The 14,812-nt window shown below is 37.0% G+C and overlaps 1 protein-coding gene across 1 annotated transcript in view; it reads right to left on the bottom strand.

The window, feature by feature from the left end:
• The window catches only part of IL31RA (interleukin 31 receptor A), a 53,920-nt gene that overhangs the window by 33,391 nt on the left and 5,717 nt on the right, over window positions 1–14,812 (bottom strand). Inside the window, exons 2-3 of the mRNA XM_049649481.1 lie at window positions 5,631–5,748; window positions 2,348–2,529 (exon numbers count right to left, since the gene is read on the bottom strand). Of these exons, the coding sequence (XP_049505438.1) occupies window positions 2,348–2,529; window positions 5,631–5,748 (300 nt within the window). The remainder of the gene's footprint in view (window positions 1–2,347; window positions 2,530–5,630; window positions 5,749–14,812) is intronic.

Below are 14,812 nucleotides of genomic sequence, written 5' to 3'. Positions count from 1 at the left end.
TTTTTTTTGTGGTGTGGTTGGCTGGTTTGAAAACCCACTCAAGAGTTGGGACGCCCCCGCCCGGGGGGGCCCTTCTTTTTTTTTTTCCCCCCCCCCCCCCCGCCCTCTCTCTCTGTGCTCTTCCCTAACTCGCACTCTTTCTCTCTCTCAAAAATAAATAATAAAAAAGAAAAAAAGAAAAAAAAAGAAAAGTAGAAACGAAATGGTAGGGCTTATTTTGTAATCTGCTATATGCAGATGGCATTAGGAAGGCAGTGCAAAAGGAATGCTGCCATCCCCACTTCTCCCACCGCCTCACCCCCACCAAAAAAAGGGATGGCCTCTGAGGAGAGGATAGATTCCTATGATTTTTCTGCAAATATACATTTTACTAAATGGGTCAGATCTTACGCCAAGAAGAAAGGAGGTAAAACAACCAGAAAATGGGCCGTTTACCTTATCTACTCTACACTCCTCTCAACCCAGAAGTGTCCAGTAGAAAGCATCTTTCATTTACCTTGAATACTACAAACATTCTCATCCTAAGTCTCTCTCTCTGAAGATATGCAATTTTTTTTCTGGTTTTAAAAGTAGTATATGCTCATTCTAAAAAAATCTTTTTAATATAGAAAAATACAAAGAAAAAGTTTAAATCATCCATAATGCCATCAACCTCAGAGATAGCCATTATAACTTTCTGGTGTATTTCCAGGCTTTTTTCTATGTAAGCATTTGTATATTTTTAAGCAAATTTTCTATTATGCTAAATAAAACTTTCATCTTTTTAAATCACACTGTGCAATCAGCGTATACCTACTTGCATTAAAAATTCTTCTAAACAATGACTTCAATAAGGTTGCAGGATATAAAATTAATATACAGAAATCTGTTGCATTTCTATACACGAGTAATGAAGGAGGAGACACACTTGCATCAATAAGAATAAAATGCCTAGGAATAAATTTAAACAAGGACATGAAAGACCTGTACTCTGAAAACTATAAGACATTAGTAAAAGAAATTGAGACAACACAAACAAATGAAAAGATATATACCATGCTCATGGATTGGAAGAATTAAAAATTAAAAAAAAATTTTTATGTTTATTTATTTTTGACAGGGAGAGAGAGAGACAGAGCATGAGTGGGAGAGGGGCAGAGGCAGAGGGAGACACAGAATCTGAAACAGGCTCCAGGCTCTAGGCTCTGAGCTGTCAGCACAGAGCCTGACACGGGGCTTGAACTCACAGACCATGAGATTATGACCTGAGCTGAAGTCGGATGCTAAACCGAACCACCCAGGAGCCCCAAGAACTAAAAATTTTTAAATGTCTACACCACCCAAAGCAATTTACAGATTCCAGAATTAAAAAGATAATAATACTAAAATGTGTATGGAACCACAAAAGACCCCAAATAATGAAAGTAATCTTGAGAAACAAAAATAAAGCTGAAGGTATCACAATCCAAGATTTCAAGGTGTGCTGACATAAAAACAGACACAAAGATCAGTGGAACAGGACTGAGAGTCCAGAAATAAGCATAAACTTATATCATCAATTAATATAAGACAAAGGAGGCAAGAATATACAATGGGGATAAAAGAGTCTCTTCAATAAATGGTGTTGAGAAAACTTGACAGTTTTATGTAAAAGAATGAAAATGAACCACTCTCTCAAACCATGTACAAAAATAAGCTCAAAATGTATTAAAAACTTAAATGTGAGGCCTGAAACCATAAAAATCCTAAAGAAAATATAGTCAGCAATCTCTTTGACATCAGCCTTAGAAACATTTTTTTGGATAGGTCTCCTCAGGCAAGTAAAACAAAAGCAAAAATACACTATTGGGACCTCATCAAAATAAAAAGCTTTTGCACAGCGAAGGAAATCATCAGCAAAATGAAAAGGAAATTTACTGAATGGGAGAAGGTATTTGCAAATGATATATTCAATAAGGGGTTAAAATCCAAAATATATAAAGAACTCATACAATTCAACACCAAGAAAATCACAGTCTGAATTTTAAAATGGACAGAGGACCTGAATAGACATTTTCCAAAGACAAATAGATAGCTAAGAGGTACATGTAGAGATGCTCAACATCACTAATAATCAGAGAAAACCACAATGAGATATTACCTCATACCAATCACAATGGCTAGTAACAAAAAGACAACAAAAAAAGCACGGGTAAAGATGTGGAGAATAAGGAACTCTTATGCATACTCATAACCCTTGGTATATTCATGACACATATGAACTATATCCTTAAGCTTTGAGTCTACTTTTGTGTCTGTATCTCTTTCAAGAAAAAAAAGGGGGTATCTTTTAATAAAAGAGTATATAAGAATAAAAAATAATACTTACTTATAGCATCTAAGCTCCAATGTGTTATATCAGATTTAATTATACCATCTGCATTTTGAGCTTCCACTTGAATGGTGTAATTATCTGGGTTTGTTATTGTTGGAGGAAGAAAGGAACAAGAAGTATGATTTCCTCTTGTAGAATTATCACTTGGACAAATATCACTTTTATATCCATAAGAGCTTTGAAGGAAAAAGCAATTCAACATGAGTTTAGTACAGCAGTTTGGAAACAAAGCCATACTTAATATATTAAGCATGTATTTGTTAGTTTTACTTTGGGTTTCTCTTGAAGACTATATCGTTTAGAATAGAGTGCCCCTCTCCAAATGCCTTCCTCATCACTTCCAAGGAGAGTTCCAAGTTACCCGCTTCTTGTCTGAGATGTTATGAGACATGGAGACTTGCTTGAAACTCTTTACATCCATCAAAAACTATACTTGTATTTCCTATTGGTAAGAAATACTGAATAGGCCCTTGAAAACCCCAAATTCTAGTCTTGGGAAGTTATTCTAAAAAGAAAATTAAAATCAAAGAGGATTTATTAAATAAAGTATGGTGGATACATAAGTAGAATTTTAAATAGTTTTTAATATATCTATAGTTATTGATATGGAAAGATGGCCATACTCTATTGGTGGTAAAAAAAAATATGCATATTATATGCAGAATAATCAAATTTATATAAACTTACATATTTATATAACTGTTCTTACAGATGTCTGGAAAGGTGCTCAGCAAAATGTAAAGCTGTTACCTTTGGTGATGAAATTTCAAGCGATTTTTTTTTTTTTTACGTTCTTTACATTTTTCAAATTGAATTTTCTACCGTTGGCATACACTATTTTCAGAAAACCCATGAAAATTATTTTCCTGATAGAGAGATATCTATATATCCCAGATAGATAACTTAAATCCTATCAAACTATAACTTAATGAAGACAAGTACAAAGACTGATAGGAATCAGATGGGTAGGTATAGATATAGTCCCACAGCTCTAGGGATTATGTAGGAGCTGAAGTTGGCAGAAAACAGAAAAACCCCCACCATACACGGTCCCAGTGTTGGCTGGGGCTGGGAGCAAAGGAGCTTAGATGTATAGAATCGTGGAATTTTGAAAATAGAAAGGACTTTAAAGTTTTTCTATAGTTGTACAGTGCAAAAAAAATGGCCTCCAGAATAATGTTGAGTCATGGTTACATCACAAACTCTGGAAAAAGATCAGGTTTGAATTCTGTGCTTTGGGCAAGTTTCCTAGCCTCTCCTTGCCTGAGTTTTCCCATCTAAAATGAGAATAGTAATATACCTATAGTATAGCACTGTTATGAGGATGAAATGAGCTAATATGCATTAAGTGCTTTTAAAAGTTCAGCCACTTATTCTAAAGATGAGATGTTACTATCATTGTTACTAGCACTATCACTGTAGTTGAATATTTTGCATTTATTCATGCTGTAACCTTGGAGACATATCCTTTTCTTCCCTTTCCTGCATCTTTAGAGCTCCTTCACATCTCAGTTCAAAAGTCACTACCTCCATAAAGGCATCCAACTCCTTATTCTTCTCCAGGGAAAAATCTTTTCCTATCATTCCTGAGCATCAGTAAGGTTTTTTTCTTCATACCACTGACCCACCATCGTCTGCTCTCAGAGTTGATCACCCACAAGAAACCTTCCCATTCTACCCGGAAAAAAGATTTTTGGTGATAAACTTACAAAGGTACAAGCTAGTATGGGAGTCCTGGAGAGCCCAGCAGACCTGAGACCTACACAGGCCTAAGGACACCCAGGCATTTCCTCTTTCTACATGACCAGCTCATGAACATAATGACAATCCATAGGGAGTGATAGAAGGGGGTGGGAGGAGTGACTCCTTATAACAAAAAAATAGGAGTACACTTATTGAGGTTTCCAGATTTTCATTATACTGATACTTTCTATTCAACACTGGACCTAGAACTACAGTCTAGGAGAATATAAGTCATTTGTACCATGGATTATTGGGTCTTTATCATTCTTATTTTCAGAAGCAGGGCTCAGCAAACTAGGCCTACAGGCCCAATACAGCCCGCCACCTATTCTTGATTGGCCCAAAGGCTAAGAACAGGTTTGACATTGTTAAATGGTTGGGGAAAATATATAAAAACAAAAATACTTTGTGGCATGTGAAAAGTATATGAAATTCAAATTTCAGGATCCGTAAATAAGGTTTAATTGGACAACAGTGAGGTCCATTGGTTTACATATTGTCTATGGCAACTTACTTGCTACAGAAATAGTGTTAAATAGTTTGACAGAGATCCACCTCCCTCTAAGCCTAAAATATCTACTATCTGTCCCTTTATAGAAAAAGTTTGCTGACCTCTGTGTTAAATCATCTCTCTGATATACTCATTGATATATGAGTACTGCAAGGAATAGTGCTTGCTTTTTTCAATTTCTTCTACCGTAAAGCATAAAGTGGATTTTCCCTACAACACTAGTTACCAATTTCCAAGGAGTGGGGAAAAAAGAGTATAAATGAGATCTTGTATTTAAAAACAAAACAAAACAAAATGAAACAAAAACTTGGAAGTATAGACTCTTTTTGGAATGGAAAAGATAATCTTTCAATATTTCCCAGTGTGGGCATCCTTATTCTTAGGGGAACATGAAGTCCATAAAGGGTTTCATGAACTATTTTCAAAATTTCAAAAAAGAACCCCTGCATAAACTTGCTAAAACATCTAGCTTTTGGCTAGAATAATAATAAACATTTTGTAATTTTTATTCTAATAGGATTAGGATAAAAAGGGATGCTTGAGGTAGTAAGAAATTGGGGAAGCACTGTCCTGGTGGAATACTGTTTAACAGGGGTCACATAGCAAATTAGTGTAAATCTCCCTCTTAGTTCTGGGTTTATGACCCTACTTACTAACATTGCATCCATGAAAAAGGAACAGTTTTAGGACACATTCTGGAAAGAGGAAGAACATAGCTGAATATAGTAAATAAGCAGATTTTTCCACTCTGCTTATAACTGGTGACTGCTCTGAGCCAATCCAGTGCCTCTGAGAAGAGGTCATCATGTGGCTATAGCTCCCCTCCCTCCATAGTTGCAGCTCCTGTCAGTATGGCTGCAAGCAGCCAAGGTGTCATCCCAGCCATTGGAGGCTACGGGAGTCACCCAGAAGTTATAATGAGGAGAACATTTCACTTCAGAAGTGACTTGAATCATGAGTGAACCAGTAGCCTCTGCCTCCTACCCTTACTCCCACTGATAGCACACAAGCTCCGGTACTTACTAAGTTCTCTTTACTTTGTACCATGTATAACTGGCTTCTTTCTCTGGACTCCAGGTGCAAGTAAAATTCTCCTCATAGTAGAAGACACAGGAAATGTTCTCAGGTTTAGCTGGCAAAACTAAACAAACAAACACATATATGCATACATACATACACGCAATCATTTCATGAAACTAGGTGGATCAAAAACTAGACTGTTTTGGTTAGTTGATACATAATATAGATTCTCCTAATCAAGGCAAAGGAAAGAATCTAACTCCATCTCTTCAATTACTCCTTTATCTTAAAGAACTAGATTTATATTTTTTAAAAAGCACTTTTTACATTATTACTCAAAAGCAACATTTGAGAAGCAAAAATTGTATTAAGAAACCAGGCAAATATAAAGTGTTAGTGAAATGCTAAGTAAAGCATCAAATGATGGAACCAGTCTGGGTAACTGGGAAATGGAAGATATGTGGAGAAGAGAAAAACACAAAATGTTCAATTATGCCACACTTCAACTTTATGTATCAATAGTTTTTCATCAGAAGATTACATTAATAGAGAAAATTTCTGAAATATTTTACATGTATTTCCATAGTTTATAAATTTTGCTCCCTGTAGTTTCTCACCCAATAACACCTATCCTTCCATAGAGAAAGAAGATACCATCTAGAATATAGATCTAGACCCTGAAAAGGTCCAGAGACAGAATCCATGGGTACATGAACTTAAATGGGAAAAAGTTTTTATCTTGATTTTTTCACTAACCTTTTGTTGAAATTAAAAATTTTCTTCCCCCATGAATGTGGTCAACAACCTACTTGTGAATTTGTCACCATTAAAAGTCAGGGTATTTTCATTTATATTTCAGTTGTTGCAAATATCTTGAAATATCAAATACTATTGTTACTATTACTACACTAAAGTAATTATTAGGCCTTCCCATTTAATGTATTGATAAGGACAGGGGCACCTGGGTGGCTCAGTCAGTTAAATGTCCAACTTCAGGTCAGGTTATGATCTCATAGTTTCTGAGTTCAAGCCCCACTTCAGACTCTGTGCTGACAGCTCAGAGCCCTAAGCCTGCTTCAGATTCTGTGTTTCCTTCTCTCTGCCTCTCCCCCACTCATGCTCTGTCTCTCTCTAAAAAATAAACATTAAAAAAATTTAAGAAACACACATATTACTATCACAAATTTGTTTCCTTAATACTTTGATAACATCATTTCAGTATATTTGAGTTTCTTTGTAATCACATGTATATTATTTATACACTTAGAAATATTATTTTGAGAAGTGGTCCAGAGGTTTCACCAGAAGACCAAGGGGTTAATCATACACACTCATGCATGCACATATACACACCCATAATTAAGAACTAAAGGCAATTTTCAACTAAGGGCAATGTTCAGTTCTGAGATTCAAACTAAGTTCCTTCTGAGACTTTGGCAAAACCATAGTCTTAAGAAGCAGGCATTTTTGAGAAAGGAAGACAACTTATGTTACCTTTATGTATCAAAGTAAAGCTACAGTGCATCTAGAAAGGAAGTCTCTACTAGACAAGAAATGGGAAAAAGCCCATCACTTCTGGCAAGTAAAATATTGAAGGGGAATATGTGGGGAGATAATGGAAGTAAGGTAGAGCAAAGAGCTCAGAGGTCAGTGTTCTTGGTGGAACAGTACAAACACACAGATGGGTCTGTAAAACAGGTCAATGGGGCTGGTGACATACTTCATCAGACACAGCCTGGTGCAGGTCACAAGGCTTTAGTCTAAAAGAAGCCTCATGTTCCAGACTCAGCATCAACTCCAGCAAAATGCAGAACACTACACTGGCAGAGTGTGGGCTGAGGGTAGCTCTTTAGATAAGCTCCATACAGGCAAGTACAGCAGGCAGGAATCCAGAAATCCCTGGTGCCTCAGGTGGAGGGTGGGTATAGATGTGTGACACTGGTCCAGGCCTGGGATTCAGTGGAAGTTCTGTGCACAGGGGACTTCAGGACCACAGGAAAGCAAACAGAACATGAACTTCAGGAATAGGTGCAAGTATGATGTCCCAAAGTGTAGGCAAAGCCAGCTATCTTGCAGCAAATAGCAGACGATGCATGAGACCAAAGCAGAAAGTCCAGAGAAGACCAGAAGGCAACACAAAGGTTTGCTTACATGGATGCACAAGCCCTTGCCCACGGCTCTGCAGTCATATAAACCCTGCTCATATACCTAGATACCATCTTATAGAGGAGCAGGAGAAAGGTAGGAACTCTGAAACATGGGCATTTACCCCAGAGAGAGTGGATTAGCTAAAGGATTGTAAACCAGAAGGAACAGCCAATGTTAACAAATAAGAGTGCTACCCAGCCCCACCCCTTCCTCAACCCTGCCTGGCTTTCCAGGGGAGAAGGAACTTTTTAGAACTGATCAGATTGATCACAGACTATAAGGATATTATATTTTCTCTGTACACCTAACTAATACTGTATTTACTGTATTAGTGTTACCTAACTAATTCTGTATCTCTGTCAAAGGTATTACCTTCTAACAAAAAGGCAGTGGTAAAGGGTTCCAGAATGCAGGACATTCACTGTTCTGTTTAGGTTTAGGATTTTTGAATTTGTGTATATATTCATATATTTTTTCTATGAAATGAGCATTGCCCACATGGTAAAGTAGCCCCTAGGAATGATAAACAAGAATGAGGGAGAGCTAAGTGCCTACACATTGTGTCAATGCTTCCAGCTCTTTCTTGAGAAGCTGCCTTCCTCTGAATCCTGCACGTGAACCCAATCCCTGAAGCACCCATTAGTCAGCAGTGACATCAAAGATTTTCTATCTCGTGCTTCTGGGAAGATGGCAGTGTAGGAGTACCCTAAGCTCACCTCTTTCCATGGATAAAACTAGATAAAACACCTAGAAAAAGACCCAAAGATTTATAGAACAAACCCCACAACCAAAGGTGGAGAAGAGACCACATTGAAGAAGGTGGACATGCGATTTGAGACCTACAGGGACTGTGGCCATCAGACAGGAGCAAGCTGGAAGCGTGGCGAAAGGCAAGAAAAAGACAATCAAGTCAGGGACCCAAAACTGGAAGATGAACCCCCATATCATTTGGCTTTGAAAACAAGAGGAGCCTAATTTCATGAGTTTTTGCAAATAGTGGGAATTAAAGCCTAGAATTCTTAAAATAAGGTGTTCAGCTCTGGGAGAGCTCTGCTGGCATTAGGAAGCTGAGTCCCCACCCTTGAAGATGCAATTTGACTAGCAGCCTGAGCAGATACAGTGTAGAACCAAAAGTTTGAAAAACACTGGGTGGCAAAGAGGAGGGAGAATGATTTACTCATTACAGAGCATGTTCTGAAGAGATAGGGATCTCAGAAAGACTCCTCCAGGAACAAAGGAGCTGGAAGACACCATTTCCCATCCCCACCCCCCAGCATAAACACATAGGCATATGTGGGAACCAGCTTTGCCCATACTTGCTACCTAACGTGCTACTGCCAACACCCCCCGGCCCCATCCTTCACTGGATCTGGCATTTCCAGTCACGCTTGCCTCAGTCTCAGCACCGCAGAGCCTCTCTCCCAGATGATCAGTGCAAATCTCACCAACATTGCAACTCTTGACCTGTGTCTTTTTAGAGCCTTGGTCTTGGTAGCAGCAGACTCTGCAGAAGTCTGAGATGCACTTTGTTAAAAGTGCAAGACCCACCCATGCACCATTTGTCCATTTACTTAGGCTAGCCAGTACTAACAGCAAAAGCTCCAGGTCTCAATTAGCAAGTAAACCAGCATTTACCTTGTATAAATGCAGGCCACACTTGCCAGGGACCAAGTACTTCCCACAGTAGGCAAAAAGAGCCACTACAGACAACTAAACTAAAGGAAAAGATACAAGAACGCAGCAAAGCACATACAACACACACAAGAGAAACTATCTGAAGTGACAGGCCCTGGGAAGCAGGGGATACTGCACTACAGGATACTTAAGGACTTCTTCTTTTTAAGTCCACTACCTTCAAGAGCAGAAGACATAGTTGACTTACCTAACACAGAGAAACATATACAGAGAATTGCAAAAAAAATCAGGAGACAGAGAAATATATCCCAAGCAAAGGAATAGGACCAAATCACAGCAAGAGACCTAAGCAAAACAGACATGAGTAATAAGCCTGACAGAGAATTTAAATTTAAAGTAAGGATCATAAAGATACTCACTGGACTGGGGAAAAGAGCAGAGGACATCAGTGAGACATTTGACGAAGAGATAAAAAAGAATCAGAGATGAAGGACACAATAAATAAATTAAAAATACACTTGATGGAATAAAGAGCAGGCTAAATGAAACAGAGGAACAAATTAATGACCTGGAAGACAAAGTAATGGAAAGTAACCAAGCTGAGCAAACGAGAGGAAAAAAAATCATACATATTGAGAATAGTCTTAGGGAACTCAGTGACTCCATTATATCTGATAACACAGACATTATGGCGATCCCAGAGAAAGAAGAGAGAAAAAAGGGGGCAAAAGCTTACTTGAAGAAATAATAGCTGAAAATATTCCTAACCTGGGGAAGGAAATATATATCCAGATACAGGAGTCAGAGACCCCCAAAAAATCAACCCAAGGAGGTCTACACAAAGACACATTCTAATTAAAATGGTAAAAATTAGTGATGAAGAAAAAAATCTTAAAAGCAGCAAGAGAAAAGAAGACAGTTACATACAAGGGAAACCCTATCAGGATATCAGCAGATTTTTCATCAGAAACTTTGCAGACCAGAAGAGCATGGCATTATATATTCAAAGTGCTGAAAGGGAAAAATTTGCAGCCAACAATACTCTATCTAGCAAGACTATTATTCAGAATATAAGGAGAGATAAAGAGTTTCAGTTTCAGACACAAAAACTAAGGCATTCATGACTACTAAACCAGCCCTGCAAGAAATATTAAGGGGGACTCTGTGAGTAGAAAGGAAAGACCATAAATGAGAGTGTGAAAAAGAGGTACATCTGTAAAAACCACTGAAAGGTTTTTTTCACAAAGGATTCACAAAATAAAAGGATGTAAAATATGATACCATATAACTAAAACATGGGGTAAAGGAATAAAAAATGGGTTCAAACTTAAGCAACCATCAACTTAATACAGACTGCTATATGCATTAGATGTTATGTACAAATCTATGATAACTATAAATTTAAAAAACAGTAATATATATGTCCAGAATAAAGAGGAAGGTATACAAGTATATCACCAAGAAAACCAGCAAACCATGAAAAAGAGCAAGAGACAAAAGGATCAGAGAAAAACCATAGAAACAACCACAAAACAAGTAACAAAATAGCAATAAATAACATACAGATCAATAATTGCTTTGAATGTAAATAGACTAAATGCTCCAATCAAAAGACACAGAGTGACAGAATGGATTAATAAAAACAAGATCCATCTATATGCTGCCTACTAGAGACTAATTTCAGACCTGAAGATATCTACAGACTGCAAGTGAGGGAATAGAGAAACATTTATCATGCAGATGGGTGTCAAAAGAAAGGTGGGGTAGCAATACTTATACCAGACAAAATAGACTTTATTTTTTTTTAATGTTTACTTCTTTTTGAGACAGAGAGAAACAGAGCATGAACGGGGGAGGGTCAGAGAGAGAGGGAGACACAGAATCTGAAGCAGGCTCCAGGCTCCAAGCTGTCAGCACAGAGCCTGATGTGGGGCTCGAACTCACAGACCATGAGATCATGACCTGAGCTGGAGTCAGAAGCTCAGTCGACTGAGCCACCCAGGCACCCCCAGACAAAATAGACTTTAAAACAAAGACTGTAACAAAGGACAAAGACGGACACTATATAATTACAAAGGGGACAATCCAATAAGAATATATAACAATCGTAAGTATTTATGCACTCAATATGGTAGCAACCAAATAAAACAGTTAACAACAAACATAAAGAAACAAACATAAAGAAAATAATCAATAGTAGTACAGTAATAGTAAGGGACTTTAAAGTCCCATGTACATCAATAAAGAGATCATCTACACAGAAAATCAACAAGGGAACATCAGCTTTGAATGACACATTGGACCAGCTGAATCTGACAGATATATTCAGAACGCCCATCCTAAAACATCAGTACACACATTCTTTTCAAATGCACATGGAACATTCTCCAGATTAGATCCCATATTAGGTCACAAGGCAAGTCACAACAAATTCAAAAAGATCAAAGTCATAGCATGTATCTTTTCTGACCGCAACACTATAAAACTAAAAATCAACCACAGGAAAAAATCTGGAAAGACCACAAATGCATAGAGGTTAGATAACATGCTACTAAACAATGAATGCATCAAAAAGAAATCAAAGAAGAAATAAAATTTAGATGGAAACAAATGAAAATGAAAACAGAATAGTCTAAATCTCTGGGATTCAGCAAAATGGGTTCTAAGAGGAAAATTTATAGCAATATAGGCCTATATCAAGAAGCAAGAAAAGTCTCAAGTAAACAACCTAACCTTACATGTAAAGAAGTTAGAAAAAAACAACAAACAAAACTTAAAACCAGCAGAAGGAAGGAAATAATAAAGATTAGAGCAGAAATAAATTTTACAGAAACTACAAAAAATAATAGAACAGATCAATGAGCAGGAGTTGGTTCTTTGAAAAAATCAATAAAATTGATAAACCTCTAGGTCATCAAAAAAAAAAAAACTCATGAGAGAGAGAACTCAAACAAAATCAAAAATGAAAGAGGAGAAATAACAACCAACACTACAGAAATACAAACAACTGTAAGAGAATGTTACAAAAAATTATATGCCAAGAAACTGGACAACCTAGAAGAAATGGATAAATTACTAGAAACATATAACCTACCAAAACTGAAACAGGGAGAAATAGAAACTTTGAAGAGATCCATTACTAGAAAGGAACTTGAATCAGTAATCAAAACACTCCCAACAGAGGCGCCTGAGGTGACTCAGTGGAGTTAAGCATCCGACTCGATTTCAGCTCAGGTCATGAGGTCATGATTTCACAGTTCATACAATGGAGACTTGCATCAAGGTCAGGAAGCCTGCTTGAGATTCATATATTCTCTCTCTCTCTCTCTCTCTCTCTCTCTCTCTCTCTTCCCCCCCTTTCCTGCCCCCAACTCATGCTCTCTTTCTCTAAAATAATAAATAAAATAAAATAAAATAAAGTAAAATAAAATAGTTAACACCCATTCTTCTCAAACTATTCCAAAAAACAGAAGAGGAAGGAAACTTCCAAATTCATTCTATGAAGCCAGCATTACCCAGATACCAAAACCAGTTCAAGACTGCACCAAAAAAAAGAGAAGTATAGGCCAATATCTCTGATGAACATAGATGCAAAAATCCTCAACAAAGTACCAGTAAACTGAACCCAATGATAAATTTTTAAAAAGTCATTCATCATGATACAGTGAGATTCCTGGATTGCAAAGGTGGTTCAATATTTGTAAATCAATGTGATACATCAGATCATTAAGAGAAAGGATAAAAACCATATGATTATTTCAGTAGATGCAAAAAAAGCATTTGACAAAATACAACACCCATTAATGATAGAAATCTTCAACAAAGTAGATCTAGAGGGAACATAGTTCAACTTAATAAAAGCCATATATGAAAAACCCACAGCTAACATCATACTCAAGGGGAAGAAATGAGAGCTTTCCCCTAACATCAGGAACAAGATAAGAATGACCACTCTAACCACTTCTATTCATCACAGTGCCAGAAGTCCTAGCCACAGCAATCAGACAACAAAAAGAAATAAAAGGCATCCATATTGGTAAGGAAGAAGTAAAACTTTCACTATTTGCAGATTACATCATACAGAAAACCCTCAAGACTCCACCAAAAAACTACTAGAATTGGTAGTAAACTCTTAGGATACAAAATCAACATATAAAATTTATTACATTTCTATATACTAAATAATGAACTAACAGATAAACAGAGTAAGAAAGCAACCCTATTAACCAGTGCTCAAAAAAATAATAAAGTACCTAATAATAAACTTAACCAAAGGGGTGAAAGACCTGAACTCTGAAAGCTACAAAACAATGATGAAAGAAATTGAAGATGACACAAAGAAGCAGAAAGATATTCAATACTTGTGGATCAAAGAACAAATATTGTTAAAATGTCTATAGCACCCAAAGCAATCTACACATTTAATGCAATCCCTATCAAAATACCAACAAATTTTTTCACAGAACTAGAACAAATAATCCTAGAATTTATATGGAACCACAAAAACAAACAAACAGCCAAAGCAATCTTGAAAAAGAAAAGCAAAGCAGGAGGCATCAAAATATCAGACTACAAGTTACATTACAAAGTTGCAGTAATCAAAACAGTATGGTACTGACACAAAAAAAGACATATAGATTAACAAAACAGAAAAGAAAACCCAGAAATAAACCCACAATTATATGGTCAATTATTCCTTGATGAAGCAGAAATGAATATCCAGTAGTAAAAAGACAGCCTCTTCAATAAATGGTGCTGGGAACACTGGACAGCAACATGCAAAAGAATGAAACTGGACCACCTTCTTACACCATACACACACAAAAAAAATTCAAAGTGGTTAGGGGCACCTGGGTGGCTCAGTCAGTTAAGCATCCAACCTTGATTTTGGCTCAGGTTCATCTCACAGTTCATAAGTTCTAACCCTGAGTCAGGCTCTGCACTGATAATGTGGAGCCTGCTTGGGATTCTCTCTCCTTTTCTTTCTGGTCCTCTCCTGCTTGTGCTTTCCCTCTTTCAAAATAAATAAATAAACTTTAAAAAATGGATTAAAGACCAGGGCGCCTGGGTGGCACAGTCATTTAAGCATCTGACTCTTGATCTCAGCTCAGGTCATGATCACACAGTTTGTGAATTTGAGCCCCACATCAGGCTCTGTACTGAAGGTGTGGAGCCTGCTTGGAATTCTGTCTCTCCTTCTATCTGCATCTCCCCAACTTGTGCTCGCTCACTCACGCTCTCTCTCTAAAAATAAGTAAATAAACTTTTAAAAAATGGATTAAAGACCTAAATGTGACACTTGAAATCATAAAAATCCTAGAAGAGAACACAGGCAGTAATTTCTTTGACATCAGCTGTAGCAACATTTTTCTAGATATATCTCCTGAAGGGAAATAAAAGCA

Source organism: Panthera uncia (assembly GCF_023721935.1).
Source record: "Panthera uncia isolate 11264 chromosome A1 unlocalized genomic scaffold, Puncia_PCG_1.0 HiC_scaffold_17, whole genome shotgun sequence".
In the NCBI taxonomy this organism is placed as follows: Eukaryota; Metazoa; Chordata; class Mammalia; order Carnivora; family Felidae; genus Panthera; species Panthera uncia.
The sequence above is the reverse complement of the archived record's forward strand: the minus strand, read 5'-3'. Positions and strand labels throughout refer to the sequence as shown.